Source organism: Cucumis sativus, chromosome 6 (assembly GCF_000004075.3).
Source record: "Cucumis sativus cultivar 9930 chromosome 6, Cucumber_9930_V3, whole genome shotgun sequence".
Taxonomy (NCBI): domain Eukaryota; kingdom Viridiplantae; phylum Streptophyta; class Magnoliopsida; order Cucurbitales; family Cucurbitaceae; genus Cucumis; species Cucumis sativus.
Genome location: NC_026660.2, coordinates 13355960 through 13369474, shown reverse-complemented (window position 1 = coordinate 13369474; position 13515 = coordinate 13355960). Strand labels below are relative to the sequence as shown.

General features: G+C 32.8%; 1 protein-coding gene across 1 annotated transcript; it reads left to right on the top strand.

The window, feature by feature from the left end:
- The first annotated feature begins 6201 nt into the window (after positions 1 to 6201).
- LOC116404360 lies at positions 6202 to 13302 on the top strand. Its single transcript, XM_031886614.1, is given in 8 exon segments — positions 6202 to 7623; positions 8308 to 8474; positions 8476 to 9610; positions 9815 to 11327; positions 11330 to 11842; positions 11845 to 12120; positions 12123 to 12752; positions 12755 to 13302. Coding segments are annotated over 8 exon segments (6204 nt in total).
- The last annotated feature ends 213 nt before the right edge of the window (positions 13303 to 13515 follow it).

Here is a 13515-nt window from a genome sequence, read left to right as displayed (position 1 = left end):
AAGATACCTCCCCCGTAGGGTTACATGAGATTGAAAATCGAGGCATCCATAGATGATATGAAACTCCTGAACATGGGATCTGAGAACCATGTAAAACAACAAGATTTAAAGAACACAACCCCAAAGCCCCAAAACCAATTTGACTTCAACCCCTAAGATAGGCTAGATTCAAGTTGCTTAGTGATCAAAGAAACCAAGTGTAGATACCGTATTTTGTCCTATATTTATTTATTATAAAAGAAAAAAGAAAAAGAAAAAGAAATTAAATTTGAATTTGAATTTGAATTTGAATTTGAATTTGAATTTGAATTTGAATCTTAAATTTATATTTAAAAAACAATAATAATAATAATAAATACATTTAAAATAAATAATAAAAATAAAACTAAAAGGTTTGATTTCCTTCCTATTTTTTCTCAACCATCCCTTTTTCTTCGTCATCACTCTCCCACTTTCTCCCACTCTATCACTTTCTCCCACTCTCCCACTTTCTTCCTATTTCTCTGTAATCTGCACTCCATCTCGTGATCTAAAAAAAAGCAATGGAGCTTGCCCTATAAAAAGGAAAGAGGAAAAAGAAAGGGGGAGGATCTTTTTTTTTTTTGATTATTGGAGGATTTAGAAAGAGGGGAAGAGTGAAAGAAGATCAAAAAGGAATAACCTTTGGCATTGAAGGGAAGAGTGAAAGAAGATCAAAAAGGAATAACCTTTGGCATTGAAGGGCAGACCTGCTGGTAAGTTTTTTTTCTTTTTCCTCTTTTTATTCTTATTCTTGTTTAATGATTTTTTTTTTTTTTTCTTCTTTGTTTGATATACTGCTTTTAATTATGAACTATCGTGTTCATCATTTTACCATCATTTAACATGTTAATTTTATTATTTGTATCTTTCTTAATACTGAGCATTCTACCTTCCATATTAAATTTTTTATTTTTTATTTTTAAATATTGAACATTCTGTTCTGTGTTAATTTCTTTTCAATTGTTGTGTATCCATTATGTATATCCATTCTGTGTTAATTTTTAAATATTGAACATTCTGTTCTGTGTTAATTTCTTTTTAATTGTTGTGTATCCATTCTGTGTATCCATTATGTGTATCTATTATGTATACCCATTCTGTGTTAATTTTTATATATTGAGCATTCTGTTATGTGTTAATTTTCTTTATTACTGGGCATCTGTGTTAATTTCTTTTTAATTAATTAGCATCATATATTTGTATTTGGATACTCATTCTTCATTGACACCCATTTTACCGTTAATTACTTATTACTTATATCCATATGGCATCCTTAATAATTATGCATAATTAATCAATTAGCCTTTTGTATTTGGTAATACTCATTCTTCATTGGCATCCATTTTACAGTTTTTGTTAATTACTTTATCCATGTATCCATATGGCATACTCTGTTAATAATTACTGTTATCCATATATTATCCATGTTAATAATTATGCGTGATATAATTAATATTTGGCAACAACCATTTTTCATTTGGCCTATTAATTAATTAGCAACTTGTATGTGACATTTTCACTCCCTCATTCTAATTATTTGCATGATGTATTAATTAATCAGTATGCATATGTGGCTATAATTATTTGATATTTATTTTGGTGTGATTATTTATTCGCAATATTATTTATTTGCATATTGGGCCAAACCTACTTTAGCATTCAACTGTTAATTATTATTTGATATCCATTTGGCCTCGTTTAATTATGCATTAATCAATTATTTTGCATCCTGCATTAATCAATTATTTTGCATCATTTTGAATTAATTAATTATGTTGCATATGTTGTATTAATTAATTATCTTGCATCCTACATTAATATCTTTTACATTTTGCATATATTATCAATGTATTTATTTTATCTCAGCATATTACACCTAAGTATTTTTCAAATTTCATAATGTTTTGTCATTGTTATTATTTTTTTTATAATAATGTAAATTGGAGAAAAAGTATTGTTTTTTATGGATTTTATAATTTAAAATCCATAAATACATGAAATTTTTCCGTTTGAAATTTAATTAATAGATTTTTTTTTTAAATTAACACATTTCATATTTTAAATGAGACTGAGTAGTATTTTCTATGAATTTATTAATTCTAGATATATGAAATTTTTCATTAAACACCTATGATAGAGATTAAAATATCAAGTGTTGGTATCTTAATATTCTTAAGGTGAATAAAAATATTTTAAAACAAAAATAAACTTAATTTTTCTAATGGCTCCTATGCCACTCATAATCATCAATTCATGCTTAGTTTTACTTTCTTCGATATGAATTGATAAACATGGGACATTTAAACAAAACCTAAATAAAATTTTATTTTGTGAACCTTTATAATTTAATTTAAAAGATAAAATTGGGTAACCATTTTTTGGGTGTTGTAGGGTGCTAACACCTTCCCTACACATAACTGACTCCCGAACTTAAATCTCTGAATGTACGCAGACCATTTTTTTTTTTTTCTTTTTTTGGGTGACCAATCACACCTTAATATGATTGGTGGCGACTCCAAAATTTTTTATTAAAATAAAATAAACGGGGAGGTCGGCCGCTCCGCGTAGCGATCACGTCGCGACAGCTTGGCGACTCACTGGGGATTTTGGAGAGTCGAGCCATATATTTTATCTTTTATTATTATTATAATTATGTTGGTTCACTTAATTATTTGTTTTTATTTGATTTAGATGTAATATTTTGTACTATGTTATTGGTATTATTGTTTTTTTTTTATTATTATTTTTTTTATTACTTATTTTTATGTCATCATGCATTTACACACACTCACAAGCCCTCTACCCGGGCTACAACCTTATAGGACTAGAATTGAGGATGAAGTAGTGTTGACTTTCGAGGGGTTTCGACTCCCGTGCAAGCACATGAAAAATCCTCGCTCAGATTAATTCTTCTGTTATTAGTTAAATAACATTAGAATAAATTTGAGGGCCTTTTTTTTTTTTAAAAGTTTTGATACCAACACTATGTCATTTTTCTATCTAGCTTATTTTATCCAAAGTCTTATTATTATTATTATTATTTTAAAAAAAAAGAAAACAAAGTTTCACATTTTTATAAAATTTGACATATTTCCTTTTTATTTATTTATTTATTTTTAAGATGGGGTTTAATCATAGTATATTAAAAAAAAACAAATTTTTTATTTTGTTTTTTTTTCTTTCTTTAAATTTGGTCTTTGATTTCAACCACAAGGAAAACCTTATTTTATTATTTTTTTTTTTACATCTTTTACATTTTTTTAATTTTTTTATTAATTATTATTTATTTATTATTATTATTTATTCATTATTATTATTATTATCCTACATTTTTTTACATTTTTTAATTTTTTTTAATTTTTTTAATTTTTTTAATTTTTTTTAATTTTTTTAATTTTTTTAATTTTTTAATTTTTTTAATTTTTTTAATTTTTTTAATTTTTTAATTTTTTTAATTTTTTTAATTTTTTAATTTTTTTAATTTTTTAATTTTTTTAATTTTTAATTTTTTTAATTTTTTAATTTTTTTAATTTTTTTAATTTTTTAATTTTTTTAATTTTTTTAATTTTTTTAATTTTTTTAATTTTTTTAATTTTTTTTAATTTTTTTAATTTTTAATTTTTTTAATTTTATTTATTTATTTATTTTTATTTATTTTTGCTTTTTTTACTTTTTTTTCTCTTTTTTTTCTCTTTCTCATGTTTTGTTACTTTGTTATTATTGTGCAAAGTGATTTGACTATATCTTTTTGTTATAATTGTGCAAAAAATAAACAGTTGTTTAAGTACCAGAATGTCCAATATGTCAATGCATTCATCTTATGAATCCAAATTTGATGAGCCAAGTGATGTTCTTAAATGGGCTGAAGAGACACAACAAAAAATTTGGGGATAGCATAAATGATTCTTCTCAAATATCAGTACTATCCAAGTGTCAGCTCTCTTTTACACAAAATGATTTAGCAAAACTAAAAATGATTTGGGAGGCATTGACACCTCAACGGAGATTCATTTTTTCGAAGAAATATGGACATATAGCAGAGTTGATGTACATACCGGTGAATCATTTTGCTTTAAGAGCCATAATTAATTTTTGGGATCCAGCATATAATTGTTTCACACTTGGGTCATGTGATTTACTGCCAACCATAGAAGAATATCAAGCTATGCTTAGCATGCCTGGAAAGGAAAGGGAAATTGTTTATTTCTTTAACCCTAAGCAAACAACAAAAAGGACTTTGTCAAAATTTTTAGAAACCGTCCATGCCACTGAAATTCAGAAACATATAAAAGTTAAGGGTGGAGAAGAGAATGTGCCATTTGACTATCTATTAATGATGACACAGACGTACATTGATGAAGACAAAGGTCTTGCTCTCTTGGCATTATGCATTTATGGAGCGGTGATTTTTCCTAAAGCAGAAGGTTATGTCGATGGGAAAGTGATCAGATTATTCTTTGAAATAGAACGAGGAGTCGATCCTATTATACCTATATTGGCTGAAACTTTTCGATCCCTTAACTTCTGTAGAAATAAAGGTGCAGGAAAATTGAATTGTTGTGTTCCTTTATTATATATTTGGATACACAGCCATATCAAATTTCCGGCAGAGTTTAGGTGTCCAAAGTTAGAATTCAGTAGCCCATGGAATTTAATGCGAAACACAATTAGTGAGTTTGGTATGGCAGTTTGGAACCCAACATATCCAAAGAAGGAGACTTGGGTGTCTTTCTTTTCAACGTTGAGTTCTGAAGATGTCATATGGAAAGCCCAATGGATGCCTTTGAAAGCAGTAATTTACAGATGTGGAGATTTCCATAGTGTGCCATTGTTGGGACCGTGGGGAGGTGTTAACTATACACCATTGTTAGTTTTGCGTCAAGTTTGGCTCAAACAGTTTATACCACCAACTCATAATTTACAAGACTCTGATTTTGCATACGATCATGAAGATTGTCAAAGGAAAAAACATCGAGCAGTATGTGCATGGAAGTCTGTGAGGAAGATAAAAGACAAAGGACACTATGAAGGGGTTACTAGTGGATATGAGGCGTGGCAGACAAATAGAAGGAAGAATGTAATATATACCTTAAGGGAGGTAGTTGAAAGGGTAGAGGAGCCAAGCTCTGAACAACCAGACCAGTGGGTTGAGAAGATCACTAAATTAGAGGAGAAAAATCGACTGTTAGAGCAAGAGAATGAGAAACTTCAAAAAGAGACGAGCCAATGGATAGATCATGCGACTTTTTTGCAGAAGAGCTTGAAAAGACCAAGAGTTTCTTAAAAAACCAAGATAAATTAGAAAAGAATCTTGAGGTGTTAGATGAAGAGATGAGGCGAATGAATAAGTCGAATAGAAGTTTGAAAAATGAAAAGACAATATTACAGGCAACAGTAGAATCACAAGATGAATATATTAAAGACTTAGAAAACATGAAGGAATATTATCTCGAGCTTGTCAATGATTTGAAATCGTCAATTGGTAAACGGGAAGCACAAATAGTAGATTTGGAAGTACACAATTGTTCTCTACGCCAAACTGTCGATAGCCTACATGTGAAGATGGTCGAGCACTCTGAAGATTATAAGATACTGAAAAATTATGCTGATTCCTTACACCATCAGCTTACTGCATTTCAAAATTCAAGTGAGAGAATAGTGCAAGAATACAAATTATTGAAGACAGATTACATGCAAATGAAGGTTGATTATGACTTGCAAAGGAGAGATTTTCAAACGTTAGTTGAACGTGTAGATCAAACAATTGGATTTCTCAGAATAGTGTCTAGAAGAGCAAATGGTTTTGCGGAATGGGCAGCTGATTTAAGGATTAATTTTTTCTCAATACGACCACATTCAGATGATCTTAATAGATTCTTAAAGATGATATGCAGAGAACTTGGACATTTTGGTCGTTTTTATTAAGCTGTTTATTTTGCTATTATGAACAAAGTTGTTGTTATTGCATTTCATTATTATTGTTATTATCATTTTTTTTTTTTCCAAGTTTATATTTTGTGTTGATTTATTGTATTTGAATTTATTATTTATTTATTTAATTATTTTTTTTCTTTCCTTTTACTCTTTGGTCTTCAAAGTTCTCATAATAATCAAAGAAAAACATAGCTCGTCCTACTCCAATTCTCCATACTTACAATACACGGTATAGAAGTCGAATCATGGAAGAACAAGATAAAGACATGGATAAAATGAGACAAGATATTAATAATCTTGGGGAACAAGTTTCAAAAATACTGGAATTGCTTTCAGCAGGAAAAGGAAAAGTCGTCGTAGAAACAGCACAATCAAGTAATCCGGTTCAAGACACCGATGATCCCATTTATCCCCCAGGATTTACGCCACGCCACATGAACGCTACACAGTCTCAAACCGCTCAACATTATGTTGCTATGAATCCACTTTTTGATGTTCCACCTCCTGTCCCAGATATAGAACAATTGGAAACTCAGGCTAAAATTCAAGACATGGGGCAAAATGAAAACACTCCGGCTAAGCAAAAACTAGATGTTTTGGAAGAAAGATTGCGAGCAATTGAAGGGACTGATGTTTATGGAAATATAGATGCAACACAGTTGTGTTTAGTACCGGGTTTGATCATTCCAACAAAGTTTAAAGTTCCCGAATTTGACAAATATGATGGATCATCGTGTCCAAGGAGTCATCTTATAATGTATTGTAGAAAGATGGCAGCGCATATTGGTAATGACAAATTGTTGATCCATTGCTTTCAGGACAGTTTGACTGGTCCAGCTACTCGATGGTATATTCAATTAGATAATGCACACATTCATGTTTGGAAGGATTTAGCTGATGCATTTCTAAAGCAATACAAACATAATATTGATATGGCTCCAGATCGTTTAGACTTACAACGGATGGAGAAGAAAAGTTCAGAAAGCTTTAAAGAATATGCTCAACGATGGAGAGATATAGCCGCAGAGGTTCAACCACCATTAACAGACAAAGAAATGACATTTATGTTTATGAATACTTTGCGGGCGCCGTTCTATGATCGAATGATTGGTAATGCTACAACCAATTTTTCTGACATTATTGTTATTGGTGAAAGAATTGAATATGGGATAAAACATGGGAGGTTAATAGAGACTTCAGCTGAGTATGGTGGATTAAAGAAAGGAGCAACACCTAAGAAGAAAGAAGGTGAGGTTCATGCAATTGGTTTTCCTAATTTAGGGAACCACAAATCAACTTTTGGCCAAAGAAAACATGACCAAAGTTTTCCTTCATATATAAGCAATGTTACTCATATCCCTTATAACAACTATGTACCAACCCACTCTCCCTCTGGAGCCCCAAAACTTGTAAATTCAAACTTTTCTCGACCGTTTGTACAAGGTCAGGGTAGCAAGACCAACTCAGAAACATTTCGATTTGACCCAATTCCTATGACATATACAGAGCTTTTACCTCAGCTAGTTCATAATCGACAGTTAGCTCCTATCCCAATAAATCCTATACAACCTCCTTATCCAAAATGGTATGATCCAAATGCTCGATGTGATTATCATGCCGGAGGAGTGGGACACTCAACTGAAAATTGTTTAGCTTTGAAAAGGAAGGTGCAATCTTTAATTAATGCTGGATGGTTGAGCTTCAAAAAAGCTGTGAGAAGCCGGATGTCAACAACAATCCACTTCCTAATCATGAAAATTCAAAAGTGAATGCGATAGATTGTTTTGTTGGAAAGTGTAAAAATGAAGTTCATGAGATAAGGATGCCTATGGAAACACTTTTTGAAGGTCTTTTTGAAGCAGGATATGTTAGTTTGGAGTATTTAGACCCCAATATAAGATACGAAGGATACGATGAAGGCAAACGTTGTATATTCCATCAAGGAGTTGCAGGCCATCCTATCCAACGATGTTGTACATTTAGATCTAAAGTACAACAATTTTGGATTCGAAGATACTCACAGTATACGAAGGACAAGGAAAAGATGAGATGAAAGACAATAAAATATGTACATTAATGGGTGAAGTTGCAAAAAAGGAAAATCCCTTTTTACCAAGGCCTTTGACAGTCTTTTATCAAGAAAATCGTAATAAATCAAGTTCTTGCAATCCTAAACAACTCATTGTCGAAGTACCGAGTCCTTTCAAATTTAAGGATTTGAAAGCGGTGCCATGGCGGTATGATTGCCAAGTCATTACAGGTCCTTCAGTTGATAATATTACAGGAATCAGCGGGATAACTCGAAGTGGAAGATGTTATAAACCAGATAATTTAACAGCTCCTTCAAGTAGTTTAACATTGGGGCAAGGAGGAAAAGTGAGAAAAGAAATGTGAATGAACATGACAAAGAGCAGGATGTAGAGATGTCTGTCACAGCAAAAGATATAGAATGCAAAAAACCTGTTACAGATGAGGCAGCAAACGAATTCTTGAAAATAGTAAAACAAAGTGAGTATAAGAGAGCAAATGCATAATACTCCAGCTCGAATTTCTTTATTATCTTTGTTTTTAAATTCAGAGCCTCATCGCAAAGTGCTATTAGATATTTTGAATAAGGCACATGTTGGACATGACATTTCAGTGGAAAAGTTCAGCGGAATTATTGGAAGCATTACGTCTTCAAATTCTATAGTCTTCACGGATGATGAAATTCCCCCTGAAGGTTTAGGCCATATAAAAGCACTGCATATTCAAGTGAAGTACAAGGATTATGTTATAGCAAGAGTTTTAGTGGATAACGGTTCAGCTCTTAATATAATGCCTAAATCTACACTATTAAAGCTCCCAGTGGACATGTCATACATCAAATCAAGTACTATGGTAGTGAGAGCTTTTGATGGATCACGAAGAGAAGTAATTGGTGATATTGAATTACCAATCAAAATTGGCCCATGTACTTTCAATATAGTCTTTCAAGTAATGGAGATAACACCTACTTACAGCTTTTTGTTAGGTCGTCCTTGGATTCACTCTGCAGGAGTGGTGCCATCTACATTGCATCAAAAATTGAAATTTATTGTTGGGAGTAAGATGATTTGTTTAATGGGAGAGGAAGATTTTCTGATAACAAAACCGATATCAACCCCATATGTGGAGGCAACAGAAGAAGCTTTAGAGTGTTCTTTTCGCTCTTTTGAAATTGCTCATGCAACTATGATGGAAGCAACTGCAGGTGAAGTAATAAAGTCACACATGCCTAAAGTTACGACAAAAAGGATGATGAGAAGTGGAGGATATGGTTTGAATCAAAGCTTGGAAACACTTCTAAATACACCAAGCAATGAAGGGAGATTTGGTTTGGGTTATATGCCAAACGTATATGATAAAATTAGGCTTCAAAAAGAAAAGAAGAAAAGGTGTTTGGAAAAGCAAGGGATGATGGTGTTTGATCCAAGTCTAAAATTTATACCAGCATTATATGATACTTTCAAGAGTGCTGGTATAAGTTACTCATCACGTGACTCTGATTCAAAACATTGTTTGTTAACAAAGATGGAGAGTTTATCAATTGCAGCAGTGGCACAAGAAGCATCATTTGAAGATGAAACAGTTTATGCATGTCCACCTAATTTTGAGCTTAACAATTGGGATGTTGTAGACCTACCTACATTTTCTGGAGATTTTCAAGAGTAATGATTAAACTTTTATTTGTTTTAATTTTCTAGTTGGTTCTACTTAAGGCCACAGTATTTTGTTTGCTTTACAAAATGGAATGTACTTTTTTTTTTCCTCTTTCTTGTTATTTAATGAAATTTTCGCATTTTCCTTTCATTCTTTCTAATTTCTTCTTCTCTCTGCTTTCTTTCTTGCATCTTGCAAATTAAACACAAAAGTCCAAACTTTTTCATAGACAACATTCATAAGAACGAAGATGTTAGTAATTCCAGTTCTACCCTTGATACCTTAATATACACTATGGAATCTGACAAAGAGAGTGACGATGAAAATGCTGGGAGAATATCCTCAGAACTGTTAAGATTAGTAGAAGAAGAAGATAAGGTCTTAGGTCCTCACCAAGAGCTAGTTGAAGTAATCAATTTGGGTTCTCAGGAGGAATCAAAAGAGGTAAAAATTGGCACATCAATGACCAGTGAAACTCGAAAAAAAATAATCAATTTGTTACGTGAGTACTCAGATATTTTTGCTTGGAGTTATCAGGATATGCCGGGGTTAAATACGGATATTGTAGTACATCGTGTTCCTTTGAAGCCAGAATGCAATCCAGTAAGACAAAAGCTACGTAAAATGAAGCCTGATATATTGATTAAAATGAAAGAGGAAGTACAAAAACAAATTGAAGCAGGATTCCTCATAGTCTCCAAATATCCTGAATGGGTGGCAAATATTGTTCCAGTACCTAAAAAAGACGGAAAAGTGAGAATGTGTGTGGACTATAGAGATTTAAATCGAGCTAGTCCAAAAGATAACTTCCCTTTACCTCACATCGACATGTTGGTGGATAACACTGCAGGATATTCAACTTTCTCCTTCATGGATGGTTTCTCAGGATATAATCAAATCAAAATGGCTGAAGAAGATAGAGAAAAAACAACATTCATTACCCTTTGGGGAACATTTTGCTACAAAGTAATGCCTTTTGGTTTGAAAAATGCCGGGGCAACATATCAGCGAGCAATGGTTACACTTTTTCATGATATGATGCATAAGGAAATAGAGGTGTATGTTGATGATATGATTGCAAAATCCAAGGCAAATGAAGATCATACAACTATACTTCAAAAATTATTCGATCGGTTGAGAAAGTATCAATTGAAATTAAATCCATCCAAATGTACATTTGGGGCAACCTCGGGAAAACTGTTGGGATTCATTGTCAGTGAAGAAGGGATCAAAGTAGACCCAGATAAAGTGAAGGCTATCATGGACATGCCATCCCCTGAAACGGAAAAAGAAGTTCGAGCCTTTCTTGGAAGACTGAATTACATATCCAGATTTATCTCACATTTGACCCCAACTTGCGAACCAATCTTCAAGCTTTTACGTAAAAATAATCCAGGAAAATGGAATGAGGATTGTGAAGAAGCTTTCAACAAAATTAAGCAATATCTACAAAGCCCACCTGTATTGATACCTCCAGCTCCAGGACGGCCGTTAATCCTATACTTGACGGTTTTAGAAGGTTCTATGGGTGGTGTTCTAGGACAACATGACTTATCAGGAAAGAAAGAGCATGCTATTTATTATTTAAGCAAAAAATTCACCGATTATGAGTCGAAATACTCAATGTTAGAGCGAACTTGTTGTGCTTTGGTATGGACCGCTCACCGTTTGAGGCAATATATGTTATATCATCGACATGGCTTATTTCAAAAATGGATCCAATAAAATACATTTTTGAGAAACCGTCATTATCTGGTAGAATTGCAAAGTGGCAAGTTTTGTTGTCAGAGTATGATATTGTTTATGTTACTAAAAAAGCAATAAAGGGAAGTGCGCTTGCTGATCATTTAGCTGCCCAACCAGTAGCAGATTACGAGCCAATGAGCGTTGATTTTCCTGATGAAAACATATTTTTAGTTGAAAATGATGCTACGGATCATGAGACTTGGATTATGCTTTTTGATGGTGCCTCAAATGAGTTGGGACATGGGATTGGAGTTGTACTAATTTCCCCAAAAGGAAAGGTATTTCCCCTAACAGCTAAGTTATGTTTTGAATGCACTCACAATATCGCTGAATATGAAGCTTGTATTATGGGACTTCAAGCAGCAATCGACATGAGTGTTAAAAAGTTGAAAGTTTTGGGTGACTCAATGCTAGTAATACATCAAGTCAAGGAAGAATGGGAAACAAGAGATGCTAAATTGGTCCTTATAGCCAATACATTGCAAAATTATCTCAAAATTTTGAGAAAATTTCATTTGACCATGTTCATAGGGAAGACAATCGAATGGCAGATGCATTAGCCACCCTGGCAGTCATGTTTAATCTTAATCTTGAGTATGAGCTTTATCCAATCCAAATTACGAAAAGAGATGCGCCGGCATATTGCATGAATATTGAAAATGACAACAAGCCATGGTATTTTGATATCAAGCAATACATAAAGTGTAGAGAATATCCATATGGAGCTTCAAAGAATGACAACGCACAATAAGAAGGTTGGCCATGAACTTTTTCTTAAGTGGTGAAGTTCTTTATAAAAGAAACCATGATATGGTACTCCTTCGGTGTGTTGATGTGGAAGAAGCAAAACAAATTATGATAGAAATTCATGAAGGAATATGTGGAACACATGCTAACGGACATACTATGGCCAGACAAATACTTAGATCTGGTTATTATTGGACAACGATGGAATCAGACTGCATAAAATATGCAAGAGAATGTAAAAAGTGTCAAATTTATATGGATAGGATTCATGCAGCAGCATCTCCATTGCATGTCTTGTCAGCACCATGGCCATTTTCTTTGTGGGGAATTGATGTTATTGGACCCATTGATCCTAAAGCCTCAAATGGTCATCGTTTTATTCTTGTAGCCATTGATTACTTCACTAAATGGATAGAGGCGGCATCTTACTGCAATGTTACAAGAGGAGTGGTACTCAAGTTTATCAAAAAAGAGTTGATCTGTCGTTATGGTCTACCAGAGGGTATTATTACAGATAATGCCAAGAACCTTAATAACAAAATGATGGACGAACTTTGTGAGAAATTCAAGATCAATCACAGAAATTCGACTCCATATCGCCCCAAGATGAATGGGGCAGTTGAGCAGCCAACAAAAATATTAAAAGAATCATTGAGAAGATGACAACAACATACAAAGATTGGCATGAAATACTACCGTTTGCATTGCATGGATATCGCACATCAGTTCGTACTTCAACAGGGGCAACACCATTTTCTTTGGTTTATGGTATGGAAGCTGTCCTACCTTTAGAAGTTGAGATACCTTCATTGAGAGTTCTCATGGAAGCTAAGTTAGATGAAGCTGAATGGATAAGAGGTCGTTATGAGCAGTTGAATTTCATTGAAGAAAAACGTTTGACAGCATTAAGTCATGGACAACTTTACCAAAAAAGACTAATGCGAGCATACAATAAAAAGGTACACCCTCGAAGTTTTCGAGAAGGAGATTTAGTGTTAAAAAGGATACTTCCATTTCTAAAGGACCATCGAGGAAAATGGACTCCTAATTATGAAGGTCCGTTCGTGGTAAAAAAGGCATTTTCAGGAGGAGCTTTACTTTTAACCAATATGGATGGTGTTGAGTTAAAAAATCCGGTGAATTCAGATTATGTTCGAAGATACTATGCGTGAGCCTTTTCATAGAAAACTTCGTAGTGTTGAAAGAAGTCGGGGGTATTTCTAGGAAACTTACATTTAGTTCCTAGAATGTTATTTCCATTTGTATAAACTTCCCCTTATCTCCTCTCTTTGTACTCCTATTCCAAGAATCGTTGTTATCTTTTCATTTCTTATCATATATATCAAACACTTCTTTATTTGTCATCCTTTCTTTCATCCTTTTTA